Source organism: Pan paniscus, chromosome 2 (assembly GCF_029289425.2).
Source record: "Pan paniscus chromosome 2, NHGRI_mPanPan1-v2.0_pri, whole genome shotgun sequence".
In the NCBI taxonomy this organism is placed as follows: Eukaryota; Metazoa; Chordata; class Mammalia; order Primates; family Hominidae; genus Pan; species Pan paniscus.
Window position 1 is genome coordinate 33,508,851 of NC_085926.1, and position 26,910 is coordinate 33,535,760.

General features: G+C 37.2%; 1 protein-coding gene across 50 annotated transcripts in view; it reads right to left on the reverse strand.

Annotated features, from left to right (window-relative positions):
- Window positions 1–26,910, reverse strand: part of CLASP2 (cytoplasmic linker associated protein 2) — a 221,943-nt gene that overhangs the window by 33,368 nt on the left and 161,665 nt on the right. For all 50 annotated transcript variants that reach the window (XM_063602234.1, XM_055109628.2, XM_034956067.4 and 47 more), the window contains 5 exons: window positions 22,152–22,295; window positions 15,577–15,720; window positions 14,312–14,418; window positions 9,676–9,829; window positions 6,107–6,335 (listed from right to left, as the gene is read on the reverse strand). In XM_063602234.1, coding sequence (XP_063458304.1) covers window positions 6,107–6,335; window positions 9,676–9,829; window positions 14,312–14,418; window positions 15,577–15,720; window positions 22,152–22,295 — 778 coding nt within the window. The remainder of the gene's footprint in view (window positions 1–6,106; window positions 6,336–9,675; window positions 9,830–14,311; window positions 14,419–15,576; window positions 15,721–22,151; window positions 22,296–26,910) is intronic.

A 26,910-nucleotide genomic window follows, 5' to 3' on the forward strand; every position in this document is an offset into this window, starting at 1 on the left:
GGAAGAAAGAAAGAGAGAAAGAAAGAGAGATCGATAGACAGATAAAGGGCGTCCAAACATGAAGAGAAAGTCAAACTATCTCTGTTTGCAGACAACATCATTTTATATTTAGAAAACCCCATAGTCTCAGCCCAAAAGCTCCTCAAGCTGATAAACAACTTCAGCTAAGTTTCAGGATATAAAATCAACATACGAAAATCACTAGCATTCCTATACACTAACAACAGCCAAACCAAGAGTCAAATCAGAAAGGCAATCCCATTCACAACTGCCATAAAAAGAATAAAATACCTAGGAATATAGCTAACCAGAGAAGTGAAAGAGCTCTACAATGAGAATTACAAAACACTGCTCAAAGAAATCAGAGAAGACACAAACAAATGTTAAAACATCCCAGCTCATGGATAGGAAGAATCAACATCATTAAAATGACTATTCTGCCCAAAGCAATGTACAGATTCAATGCTATTCCTATCAAACTACCAACGACATTCTTCACAGAACTTGAAAAACCTATTTTAAAATTCATATGGAACCAAAAAAGAGCCCAAATAGCAAAGGCAAGCCTAGGCAAAAAGAACAAAGCTAGAGGCATCACGTTGCCTGATTTCAGACTATACGACAAGGATACAGTAACCAAAACAGCATGGTACTAGCACAAAAACAGGCACATAGACCACTGAACAGAATAGAGAGCCTAGAAATTAGACTGCAAATCTGTGAGCCATTTTACATTCATATTTGAGGAGCCATTTTTCTATCAAAGTTTTTAAAAATTTTTAAACTTTTTTGTTAAAACCTAAGACACAAACACACAAACACACACATTAGTCTAGTCCTACACAGGGTCAAGATCAACTTCACTGTCTTCCACCTCCACATCTTGTCCCACTGAAAGATCTTCAAGGGTAATAACATGCATGGGGCTGTTATTTCCTATGACAACAATGCCTTCTTGTGGAATACCTCCTGAAGGACCCGAATGAGGCTGTTTTACAATTAACTTTAAAAAAAAAAAATAAGTATGAGTACACTCTAAAATAGTGATGAAAAGTATAGTATAGTAAATACTAAAACCAGGCTGTGCATGGTGGTGCATGCCTTGTAATCCCAGCATTTTGCAAGGCTAAAGCAGGCAGACTGCTTGAGCCCAGGAGTTTTAGACTAGCCTGGACAATATCACAAAACCCCAACTTTACAAAAAAAAATTAGCCAGGCATGGTGGCGTGTACCTGTTGTCCCAGCTATTCAGGAGGCTAAGGCAGGAGAACAGCTTCAGCCCAGGAGGGTGAGGCTGCAATGAACCAAGATCATGCCACTGCACTCCAGCCTAGGTGACAGAGTAAGACCCTGTCTCAAAAATAAATAAACAAACCAGTAACACAGTTGTTTATTAAGGATATTAAGTATTATGTATTTCACATAATTGTATATGCTATATTTTTATACAGTTGGCAGTGCAGGTTTGTTTACACCAGCATTATCACAAACGTGTAATGCATTGCACTATGATGGTATGACAGCAATGATACCACTAGGTAATAGGAATTTTTTAGCTCCATTTTAATCTTATGGGACCACTGTCATAAATGGAGTCTGACACTGTATGAAATGTTATGTACTGCATGACTGTACATCGGAATTATCCAAGGTGAAAGACTTGTACAATGAAGACTAGAAAAGACTGCTGAAAGAAATAAAAGAAAATACACATAAATAGAAGCACATCCCATTTTCATGGATTGGAACACTTAATAATGTTAAGATACCAATATTATCCAAAGAGATCTACAGATTCAGTGCAATCACTACCAAAATCCCAATGACACTTTTTACAGAAATAGAAAAATTATCCTAAAATTCATAAGGAATCTTAAGTGACAGCAAATAGTCACAACAGTCTTGAAAAAGAACAAAGCTAGAGGACTCATACTTCTCCCTGATTTCAAAATTTACTACAGAGCTACAGTAATCAAAACAGCATTTTAATGGCATAAAGACAGACACATAGAACAAGAATAGAATATACAGCCCCCAAAGGCACAGGCAACAACAACAAAAATAGGCAAATTAAAGTTAATGAAAATTAAAAATTTCTGTGTCTCAAAAAATAATATCAACAGAGTAAAATGGCAACCCACAGAATGGAAGAAATATTTGCAAATCATATATCTGACAAGATATTAATATCCAGAATATACAGAGAACTCCTGCAACAACAACAAAAATAAACAACCTGATTCAAACATGGGCAAAGGAGTAGAAAAGACATTTTTCCAAAGATGGTAATCAAATGGCCAATAAGCACAGGAAAAGATGCTCAGCATTACTAATCATTAGGGAAATGCAAATCAAAACTACAATGACGGCCAGGTGCAACGGCTCATACCTGTAATCTCGGCACTTTGGGAGGCCAAGGAGGGTGGATCACCTGAGGTCAGGAGTTCGAGACCAGCCTGACCAACATGGACAAACCCCGTCTCTACTAAAATACAAAAATTAGCCAGGCATGGTGGTGCACACCTGTAATCCCAGCTACTCAGCAGGCTGAGGCAGGAGAATTGCTTGAACCTGGGAGGTGGAGGTTGCAGTGAGCCAAGATCGCGCCATTGCACTCCAGCCTAGACGACAAGAGCGAAACTCTGTCTCAAAACGAAAACAAAAACAAAAACAAAACCTACAATGGGATATCGCCACACATCCATTCAGATGGTTACTATAAAACAACAACAGCAACAATGAAATAACTAGTATTGGTGAGGATATGGGAAACTGAAACCCTTCTGCACTGGTGGTGGGGAAGTAAAATGGTATACCTGCTATGGAAAACAGTACAGTGTCTTCAGAAAATTAAAAACAGAACTACCATATGATCCAGCAATTCTACTTCTGGGTATTTACCCATCAAAATTGAAAACAGGGTATTGAAGAGGTATGTGCACACCAATGTTCACAGCAACATTATTCATAACAGCCAAAACTTGGAAGCAACACAAGTGTCCATCAGTGGATGAATGGATAAGCAAAATGTGGCATATACACACAATGGAATATTATTCAGCCTTACAAAGGAAGAAAATTCTGACATATGCTACAACATGAATCAACCTTGAGGATACCATGCTAAATGAAATAAGCCAGTCACAAAATGACAAGTAATGTATGACTCCACTTATAGAGTACTTAAGAGTAGACAAAAATCAGAGAGACAAGAGAATGGTAGTTGCCAGGGGCTGGAGTGGGGGTGGAATTGGGGAGTTATTATTTAATTGGTATAGAGTTTCAGTTTTACAATCTGAAAAGAGTTATGTGAGATGGATGGTCTTGATGGATGTGCAACAGTATGAATGTATTTAATATCACTAAACTGTATATATAAAATGCTTAAGATAATAAATGTTATGTGTATTTTAACACAGCAAAACAAATTGGAAAAAAGATATTATTGGGACAGCTGGCAAAATTCTAATGGGGTTTTAAGGATTAGGTGGTTATTAATGTACCAATGATAATTTCCTGATTTAAAAAATTCTGTGGTTTAGGGGGAAGAAAAGAAATTTTATTTTTTGTAATTATTAGTTTTTTAGAGACAGAATCTCATTTGTTGTCCAGTCTTTAGTACAGGACTCTTCACAGGCATCATCATAGTATACTGTAGCCTTGAACTCCAAGCCTCAAAGGATCCTCCTGGCTCAGCCTCCTGAGTAGCTGGGACTACTGGCACTGGCTAATTTCTTGATTTTGATAAGTATTTTGTTGTTATGCATGAGAATGTCTTTGTAGAAAATAAATCCTAAAGTGTTTAACGTGACAGAGCATCAGGTTGGTAATTTACTTTCAAATGTTTCATGAAGAAAAAGTTCTTTGTACTGTACTCCCAATTTTTAAGCTCTTGATCATTTTAAGATTAAAAAATACATATTTATAGTACAATCAAGGCAAGAAAAGTCAGTTGACATTTAGTCTGACAGTTTGTGACCCATGTGCATAAATGATTTTTAAATAATTAATGCTACTGAAGCTAAGTCTCAATTTACCAGGCTGTTGCTACTACATAGTATTCAATGGATACTTTCATGCTATGTCCAATTTATTCACCAATGTTACACCACTATAATGACTAAACCTCAGAAAGACAGTCAACTATTTGTGACAGATTAAAACACATCAAAGTCTATAATTGTGGCAATTTTCTACATCCTTATGCAATTTGGACTTAGTTTGGTAAACTGTCATAATTTTGGCTTTTTGATATTTGTGAATATATTAAAGAGAAGGTAATAAAAACACTCCTCAACTTTGCTAGTAATCAAAGAATTACAAGTGAAGCTATTTCTTGTTAATAAAAATTTTAAAAATTTAAAAATATTTCTAATATTTAATTCCTCAATATCTAATAATCAAGGAAATGTACATTCGTCACAATCAGAAAAAGTTTTAAACATTCTGTGTTGGTGAGAAAATCAGCATTACTTAAACTAGCCAACTATTCTGAGATGTAAATAGGTAGTAAGTTTAAAACTTTAAATTCACCTATCCTTTAAGTGAGCAATTCCATCTCTAGAAATCTCTTAAAAGTGAATTATCTTTATTGCTCTTTTTTTTTGAGACAGGGTCTCACTCTGTTGCCCAGGTTGGAGTGCAGTGGTGCAATCTCGGTTCACTGAAACCTCCACCTCCCAGGGAGTTCAAGTGATTCTCCTGCCTCAGCTCCTGAGTAGCTGGGATGACAGGCGCGTGCCACCACGCCCAGCTAATTTTCATATTTTTAGTAGAGAAGTTTTCACTATGTTGGTCAGGCTGGTCTCGAACTCCTGGCCTCAAGTGATCCACCCACCTCGGCCTCCCAAAGTGTTGGGATTACAGGAGTGAGCCACTGCGCCTGGCCACTGACTGTTCTTAAGATGCCTGACACACACAAAAAGAATTATTTACGGGCATAAAGGTTTATGCAGAAATATGTTCACTGACAGCAACATTATGGGAATAAAGAAAAACCTGAATATAGAATCATGGGATAGTGTTGAGAGAAAGACTTTCAAGTTTATCTGTGTATAGTTATATATTACTATATAGTACTAGAATCTTAAGAAAAGTATTAATGAATTAAGTAATTAAGAAAAAATATGTTTCCTTATTATAAAAAATAACTAGGACAGGCACAGTGGCTCACACCTACAATCCCAGCACTTTGAGAGGTTGAGGTGGGAGGATCACTTATGGCCAGGAGTTCAAGACCAGCCTAGGCAACATAGGGAGGCCCCATCTCTATAGAACATTTATTTAAAAAGGTAAAATTAGCTGAGTATGGTGGTCCGTAGTCCCAGCTACTCAGGAGGCTGAGGTGGGAGGATTGCTTGAGCCTACGAGGACAAGGCTGCAGTGAGCTATGTTTGAGCGACTACATTCCAGACTGGGCAACAGAGTGACACCCAGTCTCTTTAACAAAACACTAAAACATTTGTAGTGTTCTGTACTATATCATCAGTTTTTATACAACTTACCTGCATCTTACTGCACACTGGGATTAGGTAGTATAATCATCATCATCCTCTTTTGGAGGTGATAACTGAGACTCGGGAAAGTTAACCATCTTGCCAGGCTATGCAGCTTAGTAAGTGTTAGAGCTTAGAACTAAGCCCATTTCACCCAAATTCAAATCCTAATGGTAACTTTCCTTATATTTTGTCCTTGAAATGTATTTTATTAATAAAAAAGTTTATGACTTCATGCTTGAAGGGCTACTATAAAGAATGGGTATTTCTTCAAAGGTTTTGTCATCGTGGTATAAAAATTAATGACCAAATAAATTGTGTCTAGAGGTAAAGTAAATTTATAAGCTACAATTGGTTTTAGTTATTTCTGGGTGGTAACTAAGGTTTTCTTGATTTTGATCATGATCTCAAGATGACTACCCTGTTTCTCATTCAGGAGAAGAAAATGACCAAAGCACTAGAGATGAGTTCCTAGAAGATGGGAGAAAACATTCTTATTCTAAAAATTGTTACTTTTTGGGAGTTATAATAAAAGAGCATATGCATTTCTTTTACTTCATCGATTACCAAGTTCTCCAAAACAGACAGTAGCAGTGTGACCCAGAACATACCGTCAGGAAACTGGTCAGCATCATCATCAAACATGGCTTCCTTGAGGGCAGACTTGTTGAAGGGACTGATGCTATCTGAATAGTTATATGGATTATAGTCTCGAGAGCGTGGAGAGGAGTGAGTAGGCATTGAATGGAGCAATGAAGCTTTATTATCAAGAGCTGTTTGGCTTGAGTCAGTAGCATCACCTCCTGCTCTTGGGTCAGACATCCCAGGACCACCACACATCTATCAATGGGAAGTGAAAGGCACAGCAAATTAACTCATTTTTCAAGTATCTATTTAACATTCTAAAAAGATATTTCTCTACTGCTTAAAAGACAATTTTAAAAAGATAACAATAACCAGCTAAAAAATTTAAGTAATGGCAATCAACATTATGAGTTACAATTTATATTCCAGATGTCAAAGCTTAAAAATATAAACTACAGCTGTGAAGGCAAATGAGAACTGTAAAAGAATGCTGCCTCTAATGATTATTACAGTTCCCTTGCAAACAACTTGACCAGACAATATGTACAGTGTGATTACCAGCAACTTCTCCATGTCAGTTAAAGATACAAAAGAACTTTCATAAGCAATACAGTACTACAAGCTGCCAGATTCCATTATTAAGGTAATGGTATATCATACAACAGTATGTCAACAAAGCATAATAAAATCAAATTTAAAAAGGCTTGCTTTAAGGAGAAAAAAAAAAAAAAAGAAAGGCTTAAAAGGCCTGCATAACTTTTGGAAGGATGCCAAAAGAATTTGGGTATATACTTATCAAAATATGAATATGAATACTGATACAAATACTGGTATCAAAATAATTACTACCATGGGTATCAGCATCACCACCATCCACTGGGCAACTATGTGCCAAGCCATTTGCTAGGCACTTTACAAATATTCTTAAAATATTTACTATGCACATATTATATGCCTGGCATTGTTCACAGCATTGGGAATACATCAGTGAGCAAAAGAGAGAACGATGCCTACCCCAGTAGAGTTTATATTTTAGTGGAGGGACAGACCAAAAAAAAAAAAAAAAAAAAAAAACAACTTAATGAACGAATAAAGTATACGACATGTTAGAAGAAGGAATCATGAATGCTGAGGTGGGAGGATGGAGTTCACAGATTAAATAGGATGAGTAGGGTTCACTGAGAAGCCACTTGAATAAACACTTGAAGGAAGTAAGGGAATCAGCCAAGGGGCTATCCGGAGGTAGAGTGTTTCAGGTAGAGAAAACAGCCAATACACAGATCCTGAGGCAGGAACATGCATAGTAAGTTCAAGGAATAGCAAGGAGGCCAGTGTGGCAGGAGCAGAGTGAACAAGGAGGAAACTAGCAGGAGATGAGGCCAGAGAGGTAACAGAAAAAAAGCCTATTGTATAGACTTTGGTTTTTACTCTGAGACAGAGACCTCCTATAGAGTTGAGTGAGAGTGAGAGTGGACTATAGGAGGTCAAGGGCATAATCAAGGAGGCCAAATTTTAATAATCCAGGTGAGAGAAATGATGAAGATGATGGCTCAAACCAGAAAGGCAGTGGTGAGAATAGGCTGAATTCTGGATACATTCTGCAGTGGAGACAAAAGATTTCCTGACAGATTTGGTATGGAGGATGAGAAAAACAGAGGTCTCAACAACTCTTGTCCATGGATTTTGGCTAGGCAACTAGGGTTGCCATTAACTAAGATAGGAAAGAGCAGCTTTAGGGCAGAAGACCAGGAGTTCAAACAGGCAGCTGAATGTGAATGTGGAACTCAGGAAAGAGGTCTGAGCTGAATAGAGTCATAGGATTTATTACACTTACAACAACTTTTAAGGTAAGCAGTGATATCCCTATTTTCTTAATGAAGACACTGAAGCTTAGAGGTGATCACCTGATTAGCTAATAACTGCCAGGAACCGGGATTTGAACTCATTTCCCAAAATTCACAATTTGAGTTCCCTACCCTGTACCATGCTGTGTCTAAAAAACCAAAAAAAACCTGAGTCTCAATGAAGCAGTGATTCCTACTAATCTGTTGTTGCTACCACATGCAGCTTTGAAGGGTAGGGAACCTCAAATATCAGTGATAAGCTGGTTTTGGCAGCCAGTATACTAGGCTCACCACAATCTTGCTCTGCCAGATAGGCACCGTGAGAAAAACAACAGCAGCAAAGATGGCAGGAAGTCAGAGGAAGGAGCCCTTTGGAGATGTGCTGAAGCACTACAATGTTCTGTAACTTTGCAAACACTGAGAAACAATGAATTCCACAGGAACTGGTGGGATGGCTCATTTTGTGAAAAGTCTAAGCTGTCAGAGAAAAGTCTAAGAAGCAAGAAAGTAAAAAACTATTCTGTGTATAATGGCAGAAGCAATAAACAATATTCAAATATGTCAATAATATTAAATATGTAAGAATGTTGTAGGTTATAACATTCTTACTTAAGTGTAATGATGTGTTTTTAAAAATACTTGAGAGTCAGTTACTTGCATACAAGAGAAATAAAACATTTGGCACATTATTAAAAAAACAAAACAAAACAAAACACATTCTTAACTGTAGCCGCATAAACTGACAATGCAAATTACTATCACTACACCTAACAGGCAAAAAAAATTCTAAACTTCTTATGTGTTCTTACAAGACTCAATGTGGGTCGGGCGCAGTGGCTCACACCTGTAATCCCAGCACTTTGGGAGGCCGAGGTGGGCAGATCACAAGGTCAGGAGATCGAGACCATCCTGGCTAACGCGGTGAAACCTCATCTCTGCTAAAAATACAACAAATTAGCCGGGCGTGGTGGCGGGCGCCTGTAGTCCCAGCTACTCAGGAGGCTGAGGCAGGAGAATGGCGTGAACCCGGAAGGCAGAGCTTGCAGTGAGCCGAGATTGCGCCACTGCACTCCCGCCTGGGCGACAGAGCGAGACTCCGTCTCAAAAAAAAAAAAAGACTCAATGTGATCTGGCCCATGTTCCACTCCTTTTCTCTCACAATGGTCCAACTACACTGGTTTTCTTCCTAGTCCTCAACTATACAAAGCTTGTTCCCATCTAAATGTCTTTGGATTTGCTAATTATTTCAAGGAATTCTCCTCTAGATTTTATGTGGCTTTATTTAGGTTTCAATGCAAATGCTACCTTTGGAGTGAGGCCTTCTTGGACCACACAATCTAAAATAGACTCACTTTCCTCCAAAGCACATTCTATCCTAAAACTCTGTAGTACTCATCTCTATATGAAAAATCTAAAAGGAAATTTGAAGGCAGTGATTTTGTCGTATAAATCTAATGCATCTTAGACCACACAATCTAAGATTCACTTTCCTCTAAAGCACATTCTATCCTAAAACTCTATAATACTCATCTCTATATGAAAATCTAAAAGGAATTTGAAGGCAGTGATTTTGTTGTATAAATCTAATGCCTCAAACAGTGCCTGGTATGTGGTAGATACTCAGTAAATACTTGTAGAGTGACTGATCCCTAGAAAAGTATATTCGAAAATGACAGAAAGCAAAATGTAATTTAAAAAATTATTAATGAACAATAAAATAGTCTGGAAAGTAAGGATATTAAAATACTTACTGAATCGCCATCATCTTTTTTAGAATCCCTTTTCAATGGCTCATTCATATCTTCTTGGCTACGGAAGCTGAAATTCTGGATTGCTTCAGTGACACCTCTAAGAGAGCTATAAATATCTTCAGAGTTCATATTTTCTGTGTCATAATCAAATGCACTACGAAAAAGACGACACTAATTTTTACTTAGGTGTAGTTTTAAAATACAAACACATCTGAGGAGATTATATAAGGATATTTATAAAGACAGGATTAGAGAATGTATATTCTCAGAGCATAATTAGCAAAATAAAAAATAGCGGCTATATATAGTTAAAGTACATGTCTCTTTGTCCTTCCACCAAGGACACCTTACAGTTACTCTAGAATGCACAGACCTTAATAACTAGTTTGTCTTTCCACCTTGAAAAATGTTCTGATTAACCAGAGGTCAACAAACTATGGATGGCTTGTAAGCTAAGAACGTTTTTCACATTTTTAAAAGGTTGGAAAAAAACAAAAAAATTCATGAAAATTAGATAAAATTTAAATGTCAGTGTCCATAAATAAATTTTTTCTTTTTTTTTGGAGACGAAATCTCACTCTTCTCCCCCAGGCTGGAATGTGATGGCGTGATCTCGGCTCACTGCAACCTCTGCCTCCCGAGTTCAACTGATTCTCCTGCCTCAGCCTCCTGAGTAGCTGGGATTACAGGCGCCGGCCACCACACCCGGCTAATTTTTGTATTTTTAGTAAAGATGGGGTTTCACCATGTTGCGCAGGCTGGTCTCGAACTCCTGACCTCAGGTGATCCGCCCACCTCGGCCTCCCAAAGTGCTGGGATTACAGGCGTGAGCCACTGCACCCAGCCCATAAATAAAATTTTATTAAACATAGTCGTGCCTATTTATTTAGGTATTGTCTATGGCTGTTTCCTACTTCTATTGTTGATGGCTGTTTTCATACAATAGCAGAGTTGAGAAGAGACTCTAAGACCATGACTCAAACAGCCTAAAATATTTACTACCTGACCCTTTACAGAAAGTTTATCAATCTCTGTGATCAACTCCCAGTAATGGTACTGCTTGACAAAGAGATAAATGTATTTTAACACAAATTTGTAAGAAGATAGAGGATTTTTAATACTGAATATAATTTTTTTTTTTTTTTGAGATGGAGTTTCACTCTTGTTGCCCAGGCTGGAGTGCAATGGCGCAACCTTGGCTCACTGCAACCTCTACCTCTCAGGCTCAAGCGATTCTCCAGCCTCAGCCTCACCTCAGCCTCCCGAGTAGCTGGGATTACAGGCTCCTGCCACCACATCAGGCTAATTTTTTGTATTTTTAGTAGAGATGGGGTTTCACCATGTTGACTAGGCTGGTCTCGAACTCCTGACCTCAGGTGATTTGCCCGCCTTGGCCTCTCAAAGTGTTGCGATTACACGCATGAGCCACCGTGACTGGCCAAATTTTTTTTTTTTTTTTTTTTTTTTTTTTAAGGAACAGGGTCTTGCTGCTGCCCAGACTGGAGTGCAGTGGTGCAAACATAGCTTACTGCAGCCTTGAACTCCTAGGCTTAAATAATCATCCTGCCTCAGCCTATCAAGTTGCTAGGACTACAAACACACACCACCATGCTAGGCTGATTTAAAAAAATTTTTTTTTGTAGAGATGGGGTCTCAATATGTTGCCCAGGTTTGTCCCAAACTCCTGGCCTCAAGTGATCCTCCTGCCTTGGCCTCCCAAAGTGCTAGGATTGCAAGTGTGAGCCATTCTGCTCTATATGTTACAGACATGAACTTTATAATCAAATGCTGAAATTCAACTGAAGCTGGAATTTAGCTACCAAATTTATCATATATGTAGAACATGGAAAAAATAGGCTAGGAAATGTTTGCAATATATTTTTCTTAGATGTTGATGTATTATCCAATAATTTTAATGAATAACTTGATGAAGCACACTATAATATATGGCTAATGACAAAAATCAAGCTATTAACTATAAATACCAACTCTTTTTTTTTTTTTTGAGACGGAGCCTTGCTCTGTGACTTAGGCTGGAGTGCGGTAGCACAACATCAGCTCACTGCAACCTCTGCCTGCTGGGTTCAAGTGATTTTCCTGCCTCATCCTCCTGAGTAGCTGGAACTACCGGCATGCACCACCACACTCGGCTAATTTTTGTACTATTAGTAGAGATGGGGTTTTGCCATGTTGGTCAGGCTGGTCTCGAACTCCTGACCTCAAGTGATCTGCCCACCTCTGCCTCCCAAAGTGCTGGGATTACAGGTGTGAATGAATTATTGTGGAAGATAGTGTGGCAATTCCTCAAAGACCTAGAGACAGAAATATCATTTGAGCCAGCAATCCCACTACTGGGTATATACCCAAAGGAATACAAATCTTTCTGTTATAAAGACACATGAACATGTATGTGCACTGTAGCACTATTCACAATAGCAAAGACATGGAATCAACCTAAATGCCCATCAGTGATAGACTGGATAAAGAAAATGTGGTATCTATACACCACGGAATACACCACAGCCAGCCCCAACTCCTTAAAAAAACTTTTAAGTTCAGGGGTATGTGTTCAGGATGCGCAGACTTGTTACATAGGCAAACGTGTGTCATGGGGGTTTGTTGTATAGATTATTTTATCACCCAGGTATTAAGCCTAGTGTCCATTAATTATTTTTCCTGATCCTCTCCCTCCTCCTACCCTCTGCCCTCTGGTAGGCCCCAGTGTGTGTTGTTCCCCTCTATGTGTTCATGTGTTTTCATCATTTAGCTCCTACTTGTAAGTGAGAACATGCAGTATTTTTTTGTTGTTGTTCTTGTGTTAGTCTGCTAAGGATAACAGTCTCCAGCTCCATCTATGTCTCTGCAAAGGACATGATCTTATTCTGTTTTTATGGCCACATAGTATTCCATGGTGTATAGATACCACATTTTCTTTATCCAGTCTATCACTGATAGGCATTTAGGTTGATTCCATGTCTTTGCTATTGTGAACAGTGCTGCAGTGCACATACATGTGCATGTATCTTTATAACAGAATGATTTGTATTCCTTTGGGTATATACCCAGTAGTGGGATTGCTGGCTCAAATGATATTTCTGTCTCTAGGTCTTTGAGGAATTGCCACACTATCTTCCACAATAGTTCAACTAATTTACACTCCCACCAATAGTGTAAAAGTGTTCCTTTTTCTCCACAACCTTGCCAGCATCTGTTATTTTTTGACATTTTAATAATAACCATTCTGACTGGTGTGAGATGGTATCTCATTGTGGGCTTGATTTGCATTTCTCTAATGATCAGTGATGCTGAACTTCTACGCAAATAATTTTCCAAAAGGCTAAGAAAAGGAAATAAAATTTTAGTCTACTAAGCAGTCAAGAATGTCATTTGAAATCTAGCTCATGCTTGAATCATACAAGTGTGTGAAAATTGTACACATCTTTTATTTTGCATTAAGGACCAATCTCTTAGTCAGTCATATTTTTTCCTCAGAGGTATATATTCACTATTTACTTATTATATATGTTTATATATATAATTCATATATCATTATATATAATGAATTACATATATATGTAATGAATTATAATAATTATGATTCATTATATATATAATGAAAAAAATTAAACTTACAGACAAAACATAAAAATAACAAATAGGGAAGGGTTAAATATATAATAAATATAAAAACAGGGTTAATTATATAAAAATGTAATAAATATATATGAATATAAATCATTCTGTTATCATTCTGAATATGAAATAAATCATTCTGAATATGAAAACCATAGTATGACCTAATGTCATATATTTATGATATATGACATGTTATATATGTAATTCATTATATATGACATATATGTAATTCATTATATATGATACATATATGTCATATATTCATTATATATTTAACACTCCCCTATTTGTTATTTATATGTTTTGTTTGCAAGCTTAATTTTTTAAACTCATCATTATAACTGACCTCATCACCACTTATACTGACTAGTATAATGTAATCGAAAGACATAGTTTGCAATTTACTGGATTTATACAGCATCTCTGAGAAATATAACTATGCCATTTAATGTAATAAGCAGTAATTTATTTTAAAAGGCTGTCAGGTTTTCTTTCCACTTATAAAAAATTCCATATCCTATATATTATCATTTAAGTAGTTGGCTTTCAAATAAAATTTTTTTCATTTGCTAAGTTTCTACTTTTCTAAGACCTTTCAAGTCAAGTGGGAACTGACTTGAATTATATTAGTGCTTGCTTTTTTAAGAATGGAATTTACAGCCAAGGGTGGTACCTCACACCTGTAATCCCAGCATTTTGGGAGGCCGAGGCGGGCAGATCACCTAAGGTCAGGAGTTTGTGACCGGCCTGGCCAACATGGTGAAACCCTGTCTCTAGCAAAAATACAAAAATCAGCGGGGTGTGGTGGCATGCACCTGTAAGCCCAGCTAATTGGGAGATGGAGGCAGGAGAACTGCTTGAACCTGGGAGGTAGAGGTTGCAGTGAGTTGAGATCACACCACCACACTCCAGCCTGGGCGACAGAGCAAGACTCTGTCTCAAAAAGAAAGAATGGGAATTTACAAATACAAACCATCATGAAAAATCATCCTTTTATTACCTTGGAGATAAAGTATTCTGTGATGTATTGGTAGGAGAAGTAAGAGGACTGGACCAGTTAGCTGGTGATCGTGGTGTTGGTCTTGTCAAAGGACTCCCCATGGAACTCTGATGAAGGGAGTCAAAGAAATATTAACATATTACAGGTAAGTTCACTTAAAAAAACTCTTAAGGAAGCCACACAAACATTAGGTTGAACCATATTAAAGGGCCATATTTACAGGTCAATATTTTAAATATTCATGTACTTACGTCTGGTTTCTGGGGGGAAAATTTCTCCCTACTTAGTAATGTAACTCTTTAGTCTTTTTCTGTTCTCACCTGCTTCCTGCTCTCAAATATTAGCAACATCATTTCCCTCAAGGATTGAATGTAATTTTAAATTAGCTTCCTGTTCTGAGCTAATTTCCTTCTTCTAACCATTACTAATGCTCAAATTTTATCCCTCCTTGACTTTGCTTTACACCAAGGGAGTTAAATCTGGTCATACTATTAATATGTCTATTCTTAAGATATGATGAAATAATCCCTACTCCTTTTAAAAAGATGACTGACTCTGGTTCACAAGAAATTGTTTTAGGATTACTTTTAACCCTCCTCAGACTTTACCTTAAGCCTGCCATCAGTGTGTCTCCTTTATTTGCCATTAAATGTCTTTCTTTTTAATGCTTCAGTTCAATTCTTTAGGCATATAATGTAAGTTATTTCATACCAGTAAAAAATATATGTATGTATACACAAACACATAAATATACATATTTCAATGTTTCATTTACTCAGAACTTACTTCTTCAAAACAAATTCCTGCACATCCAAGTATAAATGGACTGACAAGCCTGTGATCATTTAATGTGACCACACTTCTTAAAGCACTACCTCCTTTGAATCTTATTTGTTAACTCTGGAATAAGTCATCCTTGTTAGTCCTCAAATAAGAATCGATTCATCTAAAGAGCATGTCCTGATTCTAATGGCTTCCAGCTGGTGCTCTCATCTATGTTTTGCTCACGTTTTGCTTTTCTTGTTCATACCTGGCCACTGTTTACCACTATCCTAATGCACACAAATTATAATATAATATTAACAGGACAGGAATAGGGACTCTATTCTTTCCAAGACAATATTTAATTCTGCTCAGGAAATGCTGCCAAATAAAGATGCAAAAATTATATATTAAGGATCAAGTTTACTTCGTATAAAAGAAAGCAATTATTATTAAATCAACCATCACATTATATAATAGCCAAGAAAATAAGTAACAATTACCTGGGTTCCATTGCCAGTGTTTCGAAGGTGATTATGAAGAAGCTTGGTAGCACCATCCTGAAAAGTTTTTGGTAAAGCTCCTAATAACATTGTAAACTCTGGGGTATTGAGTTCAAATAATGAAATCAGCACTGACTGTGCTGCCTAAAAAACAAAGGCATACAGTAGATGAATATATTTTTGTTACTCAAACAAGACCGTTTTCTTCCCCTACATTTCTGTTCAATAGCACAAAGCTTGACCATCTTTCCCAGGGAAAAGGAAGATATTCTTATTTGCTTTCAAACTGTTTTGCTGGAAGGATAAAAAAAAAAAAAATTGACCTACCTTTTTTTTTTTTAAGGTAAGAAGGGAATATGAAAAGCATAACAAATATGACCTAACAGACAATGGAAAAGTTAACCATGACGGTTTCCAAGGTTACTCTGTTACATACTACTACAGTATTTTAGTTTTCCTAATAAACGATTACAAGGAGAAATAATATCTAATCTTCTCACAAGCAGTTAACTTAACAACTCTACAATTTGAAGCTAAAGTAAGTCCGTTCTGTGGAAATGGGAACAAAATAAAGCTTCAGATCAGTTAAGAAAAGTTATACAATTCTTCTCTGCTTCTGAAGTAATCAACTGCATTACTAACAGACAAACTTTGAAATTCAAATTATATAGAGACTTAATTAAGGAGAGAGAAACTCAAATCATTTATGATCACATGACTTGTATCCAAATCTGCACACTTCATTTTGGACTTTTCTGAACCCACTCTATGAAAAATACACCTGAATATACAACACTAGGGGGAATGGTTAAATTATGTTACTTTGGAACAATGGAATACTATACAACACAATCTTGGAAGATGATATAGCTCTCAATGTAGAAATTGAGAAAGGTCTATTATACACTGCTGAAGAAAAACTATAAGACTGCTGTAACAGGCCAAGTGCAGTGGCTCACACTGCACTTTGGGAGGCAAAGGCAGGTGGATCACTTGAGGTCAGGAGTTCGAGACCAGTCTGGCTAACATGATGAATCCCCGTCTCTACTAAAAATACAAAAACTAGCCGGGTGTGGTGGTGTGTGCTTGTAATCCCAGCTACCTGGGAGGCTGAGGCCAGAGGATCTCTTGAACCTGGGAGGCAGAAGTTGCAGTGAGCAGAGATCATGCCACTGCACTCCAGCCTGGGAGACAAAGTGAGACTTAAAAGGAAAAAAAAAAAAAAAAGAAAAAGAAAAAAAAAAAGAGTGTTATGAGCACATTTTGTTAAAAACAAAGAAGTGTAAGTTGTGTGGGTATATACTCTGGGTATGTAACACGTTAATAGTGCTTAAATAAAGCTATTAATATTTGCAGTTTGAAAACAAAAGTTACGATCTCATACTTTTTTTTGGAACCACCACATTGAATGGACCATAAGTAAACTTGAGCAAATGAACTAGTAATTGTTAATATATACTTTATTCCATCTAGTTTACTTTGGTTTGGAGATTCAGCTTTATTTCCCCTGTAGGGACAGACATCCCAATTGCTCCCAAACCATTTACCAATGAGTATATCCTTTCCTCATGACTTGAAGTGACACCTGTATAATGAACTAATCTCCTATATAAACAAACCTAAGTATCTCTGGACCTTCCTTCATGTTCCATTGATCTATTTGTCTATTTCTGTACTAACACCACATGACTTAAAATACTATACCGTTAGTATATTTTGATCATATCCTTCCTTTCTTGTGGTTTTAAATTTCCTAATGTCATAGTTGTTTTACTAGATTTCATATTTCTTTTAAAATAATTTTTGAAGTCTATCAAAGTAATACATACATACAGATTTTAAAAAACCAGTTTTAGAAAAGGTTTTATAAATCTCAATTCCATTGTTCAGGTCTCCAGAGTTCCCTTTTGTAATGCTTGTTTTTACTGATAGGATTCATAGGCTTATAAAATTATTTCTTCATTTATCAGCTTGAGACATTTTCTAGTGATTTCTTACAATAGATGAGGACTTAGGTTCCTTTCAACATCAGCTCTACCTTTCTTCTTTCTTCTCCCTTATACTAGCCCATTTTTGTCATATCAGACAGCATAATCTTTAAAAACATAAATCATATTACTCTGTGACTTAAAAATGTGCCAATAATTTCTACAGTCACATCAGTATTCTTGTTCTTGGAATACTGCAAAATTTAAATTTTGATGAAATCCAACTTATCTGTTTTTCCATTTGTTGCCTAAGCTTCTGATACCATATCCAAGAATCCACTGCCAAATCGGAGTTCATGAAGATTTATTCCTGTTTTAAGTGTTTTATTTTCCTGTATCTATTGAGATGATTATGTGGTTTTTGTATTTTTACTATTGATATGGTCTACTACATTAATAGATTTTTGGATGTTAATCTAACCTTACATTCCTGGGATAAATCCCTCTTGGTCATTGATATGGTTTGGCTCTGTGTCCCCACCCAAATCTCATCTTGAATTATACTCCCATAATTCCCACGTGTTGGAGGGACTGGTGGGAGATAATTGAATCATAGGGGTGGTTTCTGCCACACTGTTCTTGTGGTAGTGAATAAGTCTCATGAGATCTGATGATTTGATAAGGGGAAACCCATTTCACTTGGCTCATTCTCCCTCTCTGCCTGCTGACATCCATGTAAGACATTATTTGCTCTTCCTTGACTTCTGCCATGATTGTGAGGCTTCCCGAGCCACATGAAACTGTAAGTCCAATTAAACCTTTATTTTGTAAATTGCCCAGTCTCAAGTATGTCTTTATCAGCAGCATGAAAACGAACTAATACAGTCATGGTATATAATTCTTTTACATATGTTGCTAAATTTGGCTTGCCAGCATTTTGTTGAAGATTAAGGCATTCATATTCATAAAGAGATGCTGGTCTGTAGTGTTTTTTTTGATGTGCGATGTCTCTGTCTAGTTTTGGTATCAGAATAAAACTGGTCTCATAGAATAAACTGGGAAGTGTTCCTTCCTCTTCTGTTTGTTTGGAAGAATGTGTGAAGAATTGATATTAATTGTTTGGTGGAATTTACCACCAGTGACGCCATCTGAGCCTGGGCTTTTCTTTGTGCAGTTTTATTTTACGTATTTTTTTTTTTTTTGAGATGGGGTGCTGCTCTGTCACTCGGGCTGGAGTGCAGTGGTGTAATCACAGTTCACTGCAGCATCGATCTCCCAGACTCAAATGATCCTCCTACCTCAGCCTCCTGAGTAGCTGGGACTACAGGTGTATGCCACCACACTCAATTAATTTTTGTATAGACAGGGTTTCACCATGTTACCCAGGCTGGTCTCTTCTGGGCTCAGGCAATCCACCTGCCTCAGCCTCCTAAAGTGCTGGGATTACAGGTGTGAGCCACCGTGCCTGGCTTGTGCATAGTTTTTGAATACTAGATCAATTTCCTGTTATAGTTCTATTCATGCTATCTATTTCTTCTTGAGTCAGTTTTGGTAGTTTGTATTTTTCTAGGAATTTGTCCATTTCATCTAAGTTTTTTTATAAGCTCAGTAGTTAAAATAATTTTTAAGTCTTTAAATCAAATACTTACAGATTTTTAAAAAAAGTTTTAGAAAATGTTTTATAATTTTTTATTTTTATTTTTATTTTTTTGAGACAGAGTCTTCCTCTGTTGCCCAGGCTGGAGTGCAGTGGCGCAATCTCGGCTCACTACAACCTCTGCCTCCCAGGTTCAAGCCATTCTCCTGCCTCAGCCTCCTGAGTAGCTGGGACTGCAGGTGCGTGCCACCACACTCAGCTAATTTTTCATATTTTTAGTAGAGACAGGGTTTCACCATGTTAGCCAGGATGGTCTTGATCTCCTGACCTCATGATCTACCCGCCTGTTTCCCAAAGTGCTGGAATTACAGGCGTGAGCCACTGTGCCCAGCCATCATTTTATAAATCTTAATTCCCTTTTTCAGCTCTCCAGAGTTCCCTTTTGTAATGCTTGTTTTTACTGATAGGATTGACAGGCTTATACAATTATCTCTTCATTATCAGCTTGAGACATTTTCTAGTGATTTCCTGCCACAACAGGTAACGATTACGGTTTCATTTCTTTTTCTTTTTTTTTTTTTTTTTTTTTGAGTTGGGAGTCTCACTATCATCCAGGCTGGAGTAGAGCAGCACGATCACAGCTCACTGCACCCTTGAACTCCTTGGCTCTAGTGATCTTCCTGCTTCAGTCTCTTGAGTATCTGGGACTACAGGCATGCACCACCATACCCACCTAATTTTGAATTTTCTTTTTTTGCATAGATGAGGTCTTGTCATATTGCCCAGTCTGGTCTCAGACTCCCAGCCTCAAGTGATCCTCCCACCTTGGGATTACAGGTGTGAGCCACCACACCCAGGTGTTGGGATTACAGGTGTGTGCCACCACACCCAGCACATTTGTAATTCCAGTAATTTGAATGTTTTCTCTTTTTACCCTGATATGTTTAGCTAAAGGTTTGTCAATTTTGTTGATCTTTCCAAAGAACCAGCTTTTGGTTTCACTGGTTTTCCCAGTCTCTATTTCATTAACTTTTGCTTTAATCTTGATTACATCCTTCCTTTTGCGGTCTTCAGGTTTAGTATGCTTTTCTTTTTCCAGTGTCTTATGGTGGTGAATTGGATTACTGATTTGAGAGCTTTCTTTTTATTGTAGGCATTAACAGCTATAAATTTCCCTAGAAGCATTGCTTGAGCTTTATCCCATACATTTTGGTATGCCATGTCTTCATTTTCATTCATCTCAATGTATTTCTTGGTGTATTTTCTTATTTCTCTTTTGATTTCCTCTTCGGCCCACTGACTATTTAAGAGTGAGCTGTTTGTGGGTTTTCTAAATACCTTTCTATTATTGACTCTAATTTCATTCTATTGTGGTCAGAGAACATACTGTGTATTCGTTCTATCATTTTAATCTATTGAGGTTTCATGGCCTAGCGTGCAGAATGTTCCTAGTGTAGTTGAGAAGAATATTCTGCTGTTGTTAGGTGCAGTGCTCATCACTGGAAATAAAGATCACAAAAAATGTATATTCTGTGTACTTTTTTTCTTTTTCTTTTTTTTAAGATAAGGTCTCACTCTGTCACCCAGGCTGGAGTGCAGTGGCACGATCTTGTCTCACTGCATCCTCGACCTCCTGGGCTCAAGTGATCCTTCTACCTTAGCCTCCCAGGTAGCTGGGGCTACAGGTGCATGCCACTGCACTCAATTTTTTTTATTTTTAGCAGAGACAGGGTTTCTCCACGTTGCTCAGGCTGGTCTCAAGCTCCTGAGCTCAGACAATCTGCCTGCCTCAGCCTACCATGTTGAGATTACAGGCGTGAGCCACTGCGTCCGGCCTATGTGTACTCCTTTTGCAGCAAATGTTGATGGAAATAGTTCACCAGAAAAGAAAGTAAATAGAAGTAAATATAAGATGCAAGAAACAGGCTGGGTGCAGTGGCTCACATCTGTAATCCCAGCATTTTGGGAGGCCGAGGTGGGCAGATCACTTGAGGACAGGAGTTTGAGACCAGCTTGGTCCAATATGGAGAAACCCCAAAAATATAAAAATTAGCTGGGTGTGGTGGTGGGTGCCTGTAATCCCAGCTACTCAGGAGGCTAAGGCATGAGAATCACTTGAATTGGAAGGTGGAGGTTGCAGTGAGCCAGTATCATGCCACTGTGCTCCAGCCTGGGTGAAAAAGCGAGACTGCCTCAAAAAAAAAAAAAAAAAAAAAGAAGAAGTAAACACGGATGAAGATAAGTCTCAGGAAGATGCTCAAGAGAAATTCCAGACAGACATGTGTGCAGCAGGCCTGGGGAGAAACATGTCAAAACTGGAGAAAACAACTGAATGTCTAAGAAGGAGCTCTCTAGAAAATAAAATAATAATCTATGCTTTTGAGCATATGAAAAATAATAGCCATACACATGTAGCAGAGATGTTGAAAATATTATGATACTTAAAAAAAAAAAAAGTAGGCAAATGAAAAAGCAAGGCAAATTATCAACTCCAGGACAAATAACGTTTCTATAAGAAAGAAAGCAGTCGCAAATCACTTGGTATAAAAGTGAATACCTGCACAGTCAAATGTAAATCTTTTCTACTGATAACTAGTAATTGATTCATAAGTAGTTTATGAATACCTTAGAAAGGATACAGAAAGTATGAGAAAGCTAGGTCCTCACTTAACAAAATAGACGGATATACCTAATGTCTACATTCATCAATAGATTAAAAACAAGTCTAAAAATTGATAAATCAAACAACAGTGTAAGCTCTCATTTGAAATGTATAGGTAAATGCAAGGGGAATGATTTGAAATATTCTGAATGGTTATAAAATTAGAGGGAGGATTGTGGTAAAGGCAGCTACTTTTGATTCTAGGTTTGAAAATTATGCTCACATTAATTGGATAAAGTTTGAAACAATTTTAAAGATTTTTTAAAAAGCTCTTCATAACTCACTGCTAATTGCTAAGGTCCTGAAAATATTAGCTTCCTTCACTGGCAATCCATAATAACTGACTTGCTTTCCCAATTTATCTTCTAAACCTCATATTAAAATATACCTTCCGAACATCAGAACTTTTGGGTTCTGTTGTCCAAGTGATGACCCGAGACACTGCTAGGCGAGTTTCACTGGAATTTATAAAATCTCCTGGATCCATCTGTTTGGCCAGAGTTTCTATGTATTTAAGGATAGCAACCTTCACCTGCAGAGGAAAGCACAAAGAGTAAGGACAGAAAGATGGTTATTGTGAGACACTAGAGAACATTTCAAAAATAATCAGGTGATGATGATGATTTTTTTTTTTATATACAGATAGGGTCTTACTATGTTGGCAAGGTTGGTCTTGCGCTCCTGGCCTCAAGCAATCCTCCCACCTTGGCCTCCCAAAGGGCTGGGATTACAGGCATGAGCCATCATGCCCAGCCAGGTGATTAATACTACAATCACCTACCTACCTGAGGTACAAGTATATGACAGTGTTGATGATTTTTGTTTTTCACACACAATCAGAACTTCGAGGTCCCAGGTGTTTCATTCCCCAAGTTTGAACAACTGCTGAAGACTATCTTGACAAGATTATAAACATTTCCTTAAATCAGCCCTCAGAGCTTATGGCTGACTCTTGGCTAGCCTCACAGGGAGCTAGTCTTTATTAACTCTGTAATTTTGTTTTTGGGAAAATGAACCAAAGTGCTTTGGAAATAAGGTATGGCAAATCAAGGTAGCAATCAAGGTGGGCAATGTAGTTTTTTTTTTTTTTTTTGGTCAAACACAGACTCACACAATGAGATGAGGTTCCTTAATGAGTCCACCAGTTGTTAGAAATGCCTTCCAAAAGAACTGTCACAAAAATGAGTTATACAAGTACCACTGAAGAAAAGACAACACTTACGTGGATAAAAATGTTATGTGTGGGTTTATAATTTTTTTTTTTTTTTTAGACAGAATCTCACCCTGTCGCCCAGGCTGGAGTGTAATGGTGCGATCTCGGCTCACTGAAACCTCCGTCTCCTGGGTTCAAACGGCTCTCCTGCCTCAGCCTCCCAAGTAGCCGGAATTACAGGCGCCCGCCACTAAACCCAGCTAATTTTTGTGTTTTTAGTAGAGACGAGGTTTCACCATGTTGGCCATGCTGGTGTCGAACTCCTGACCTCATGATCCGCCTGCCTCAGTCTCCCGAAGTGCTGGGATTACAGGCGTGAGCCACCGTGCCCGGCCTATTCTCCCAGTAATTCTTGATGTGTAGGTGCATGGAAGGCAGATGTTTGAAATATGTATATTTGTGGAATGGTTATAATTGAGCTAATTAACATATGCCTCATATACTTATTTTTTTGTGGTGAGAACACTTAAAATCTATTCTCTTGGCAATTCTCTTTTTATAAATTCAATTTTAAAGTTTTATATATTTAATGTGTACAAGTTTTGATACACATATACATAGTGAAACGTTTCTCATAGTCAAGCAAATCAATGAATCCATCGTTTCAGTTACCCCTTTTCTGTGTGTAGCAAGAGCACCTAAAATCTACTCTTTTAGCAAAAATCCCAAATATAACACAATATTATGAACTATGGTCTTCATGTTGTCTGTTAGATCTCTAGACTTATTCATCCTATAGATCTGCAACTTTGAATACTTTGACCTACATCTCCCCATTCCACTTCCCCTCATTAGCAATTTTCAAGTATACAATACATTGTTATTAACTATAGTCACCATGTTGTACCTGTGCACTTAAGAAACAGCATATGACATAGTACACAGTCCTTGGATACAGCAAGGATGCTAAACACATATTCAATGTGAATTTGCTGACTTAGAATAAGGAAGGTTTAAATGTATGATTGAAACTTGAGAAAAAATTGTCAAATTTTAAGGTAATATGTTTTTCTATGTTTTTTCTTCCCTTACTATCGATTTTAATGTCATTTTTGTCACTCAGGTGAAATAAGGTCTCTGGGAAGTGCCATACTGAATAAATTCACAGGAAGTAAAATATTAAAATAAGGTTCTGACACTTGTACATTTTTCCCTTCCTACTTCCAGTTAAAAAAAAGAAGAGATAAAATTACATTTTTCTTTCATAATGAATTTTAAGAAGTATTTATAACTTTACACAGTCAACAAAAGCAAAAATAGACAAATGAGAGTACATCAAACTAAAAAGCCTCTGCATAGCAAAGGAAACAATCAACAGAGTGAAGAGACAACTACAAAATGGGAGAAAATATTGTACTGTAAACCATTCATCTGATAAGTGGTTAACATTCAAAATATATAAGAAACTCACATGACTCAATAGCAAGAAAACAAATAAACTATTTAGAAAATGGGCAAAGGATCTGAATAGACATTTGTCAAAGAAAGACATACAAATGGCCAACAGGTATATGGAAGAATGATCAATATCAGTATTCATCAGGGAAAGGCAAACTAAAACCACATTTGAGATATTCACCTCACACCTGTTAGAATGACTGTTATCAAAAAGATGAAAGATACGTGTTGGTGATGATGTGGAGAAAACAAAACTCTTCCACAATGCTGGTGGAAATGTAAATTAGTACTGCCATTATGAAAAATAATATGGAGGTTCCTCAAAAAATTAAAAATAGAACTGCCATATGATCCAGCATTCCACTAGTGGGTATATACCCAAAGGATATGAAATCAGAACGTGGAAGTGACATCTGCACTCCCATGTTCACTGCAGCATTACTCGTAATACCAAGATATGGAATCGGCCAGGCGCAGTGGCTCACGCCTGTAATCCCAGCACTTTGAAAGGCTGAGGTGGGCGGATCACCTGATGTCAGGAAGTCAAGGCCAGTCGGGGCCAACGTAGTTAAATCCCATCTATACTAAAAATACAAAAATTAGCCGGGCGTGGTGGTGGGCGCCTGTAATCCCAGCTACTCGGGAGGCTGAAGCAGGAGAATCGCTTGAACATGGGAGGTGGAGTTCCAGTGAACCGAGGTCACACCACTGCGCTCCAGCCTGGGCAACAGGAGCGAAACTGTCTCAAAAAAAAAAAAAAAAAAAAATGTAATCAACCTAAGTGTCTATCAATGGTTGTAAAGATAAAGAAAATGTGGTATATATACACAATGGAATACTATTCAGCCTTACAAAGAAGGAAATCCTGTCATTTGTGATAACGAAGATGAACCTGGAGGACAATACCTTAAGTGAAATAAGCCAGACATAGAAAGACAAATACTGTATGATCTTATTTACATGCAGCACATAAAAAGTCAAATTTATAGAAACAGAGAGTAAAATGGAGGTTACCAGAGGGTAGGGGACTGGAGAGATGTTGGTCAAAGGGCACATTTCAGTTAGACAGGAGGAATAAGTTTAAGAGATTTGATTTCTCCATCAGCCAGGAAGATGTTGGTGTAGAGGCTGACATAGCTATCAAGGACAGTAACTACCATGACTCCCGGTGCTATGATAAAACCTCAGATGCACGGCCTTCTGGCCAAGTGTCTGCAATTTCATATTGTAGGAGCATTCATTGTATCCCTGGGGGTAGCAGCTTTTTATAAGTTTGCTGTATCTAAACCAGGAAAGAAGGCACATGAAGATTTCTACAGAAATTATGATTCCATGAAAGATTTTGAGGAGATGAGAAAGGCTGGTATATTTCAGAGTGCAAAGGGATTATGGAATATAAAGAATTTCTTCAGGTTGAATGACCTAGAAGTTTGTAACTGACTTGTGTTTCTGAACTATGAATTATGAATATGTGGGGTAAGAAATAGTTTCTCTTGATAAATAAACAATTAAAACAACAAAAAGAGACCTATACATCATGGTGACTACAGTTAAGAACAATATATTGCATATTTGAAAATAGATAAAAGAGTGAATTTTATGTATTCTTACCTAAAAAAAAGATACACCTATGAGGTAATACAAATGTTAAATAACTTGATTTAGCTATTCCACAATGCATACATATATCAAAACATTATATGCCATAAATATATAGAATTTTTACTTGTCAATTAAAAGACATATTTATAACTTTAAATAAATTTATTGCAAAAAAAAAAAGTTGACCTATTAGCCATCAGAAATGTGCAGTAGACAGGAAAAGAGACTTCTGGTTAGTTTTAACATACTGGGCACAATTAAATTATGACAGCACATAATATTCTGACTTTTTTTTTTTTTTTGAGATAAGGTCTCATTCTGTCACCCAGGGTAGAGAGCAGTGGTGTCATCTCAGCTCACTGGTAGCCTTGACATCCCAACTCAAGTGATCCTCCCACCTCAGCTTCCCGAGTAGATAAGATTACAGGTGTGCACCACCACGTCCAGCTAATTAAAAAAATTTTTTTGTAGAGATGGGGTTTTGCCATGTTGCCCAGGCTAGTCTTGAACTGCTGGGCTCTGGTGATCTGCCCACCTTGGTCTCCCAAAGTGTTGGGATTACAGGCATACGCCACCATTCCCTGGCCAATATTCTGAATTCCTAAAGCAATGTCATCCTCTCTCAGTGTGAATAGCTGGAAGGTGACTACGTTAAATCAAAAAATGAACATCGATGTATTTTGTTTATAATTTGCCACCATCAATAACTGAATATATTTATTTACACTATGTGAGATTCAACTAGTGCAGTGCCTTAGCAATTTATCGTCATGCAAAATTTTACAAGGGTTTCACAGAATGTATGTGTTTACTATACTAATAGGCAACATAACCACAATACATATATAATCATTTGAACATGTATATTTATTAGGATATTTTACAAGGTTATACCTAGTTTATAATTTTAATACAGCAAACATGCATTCTTTTT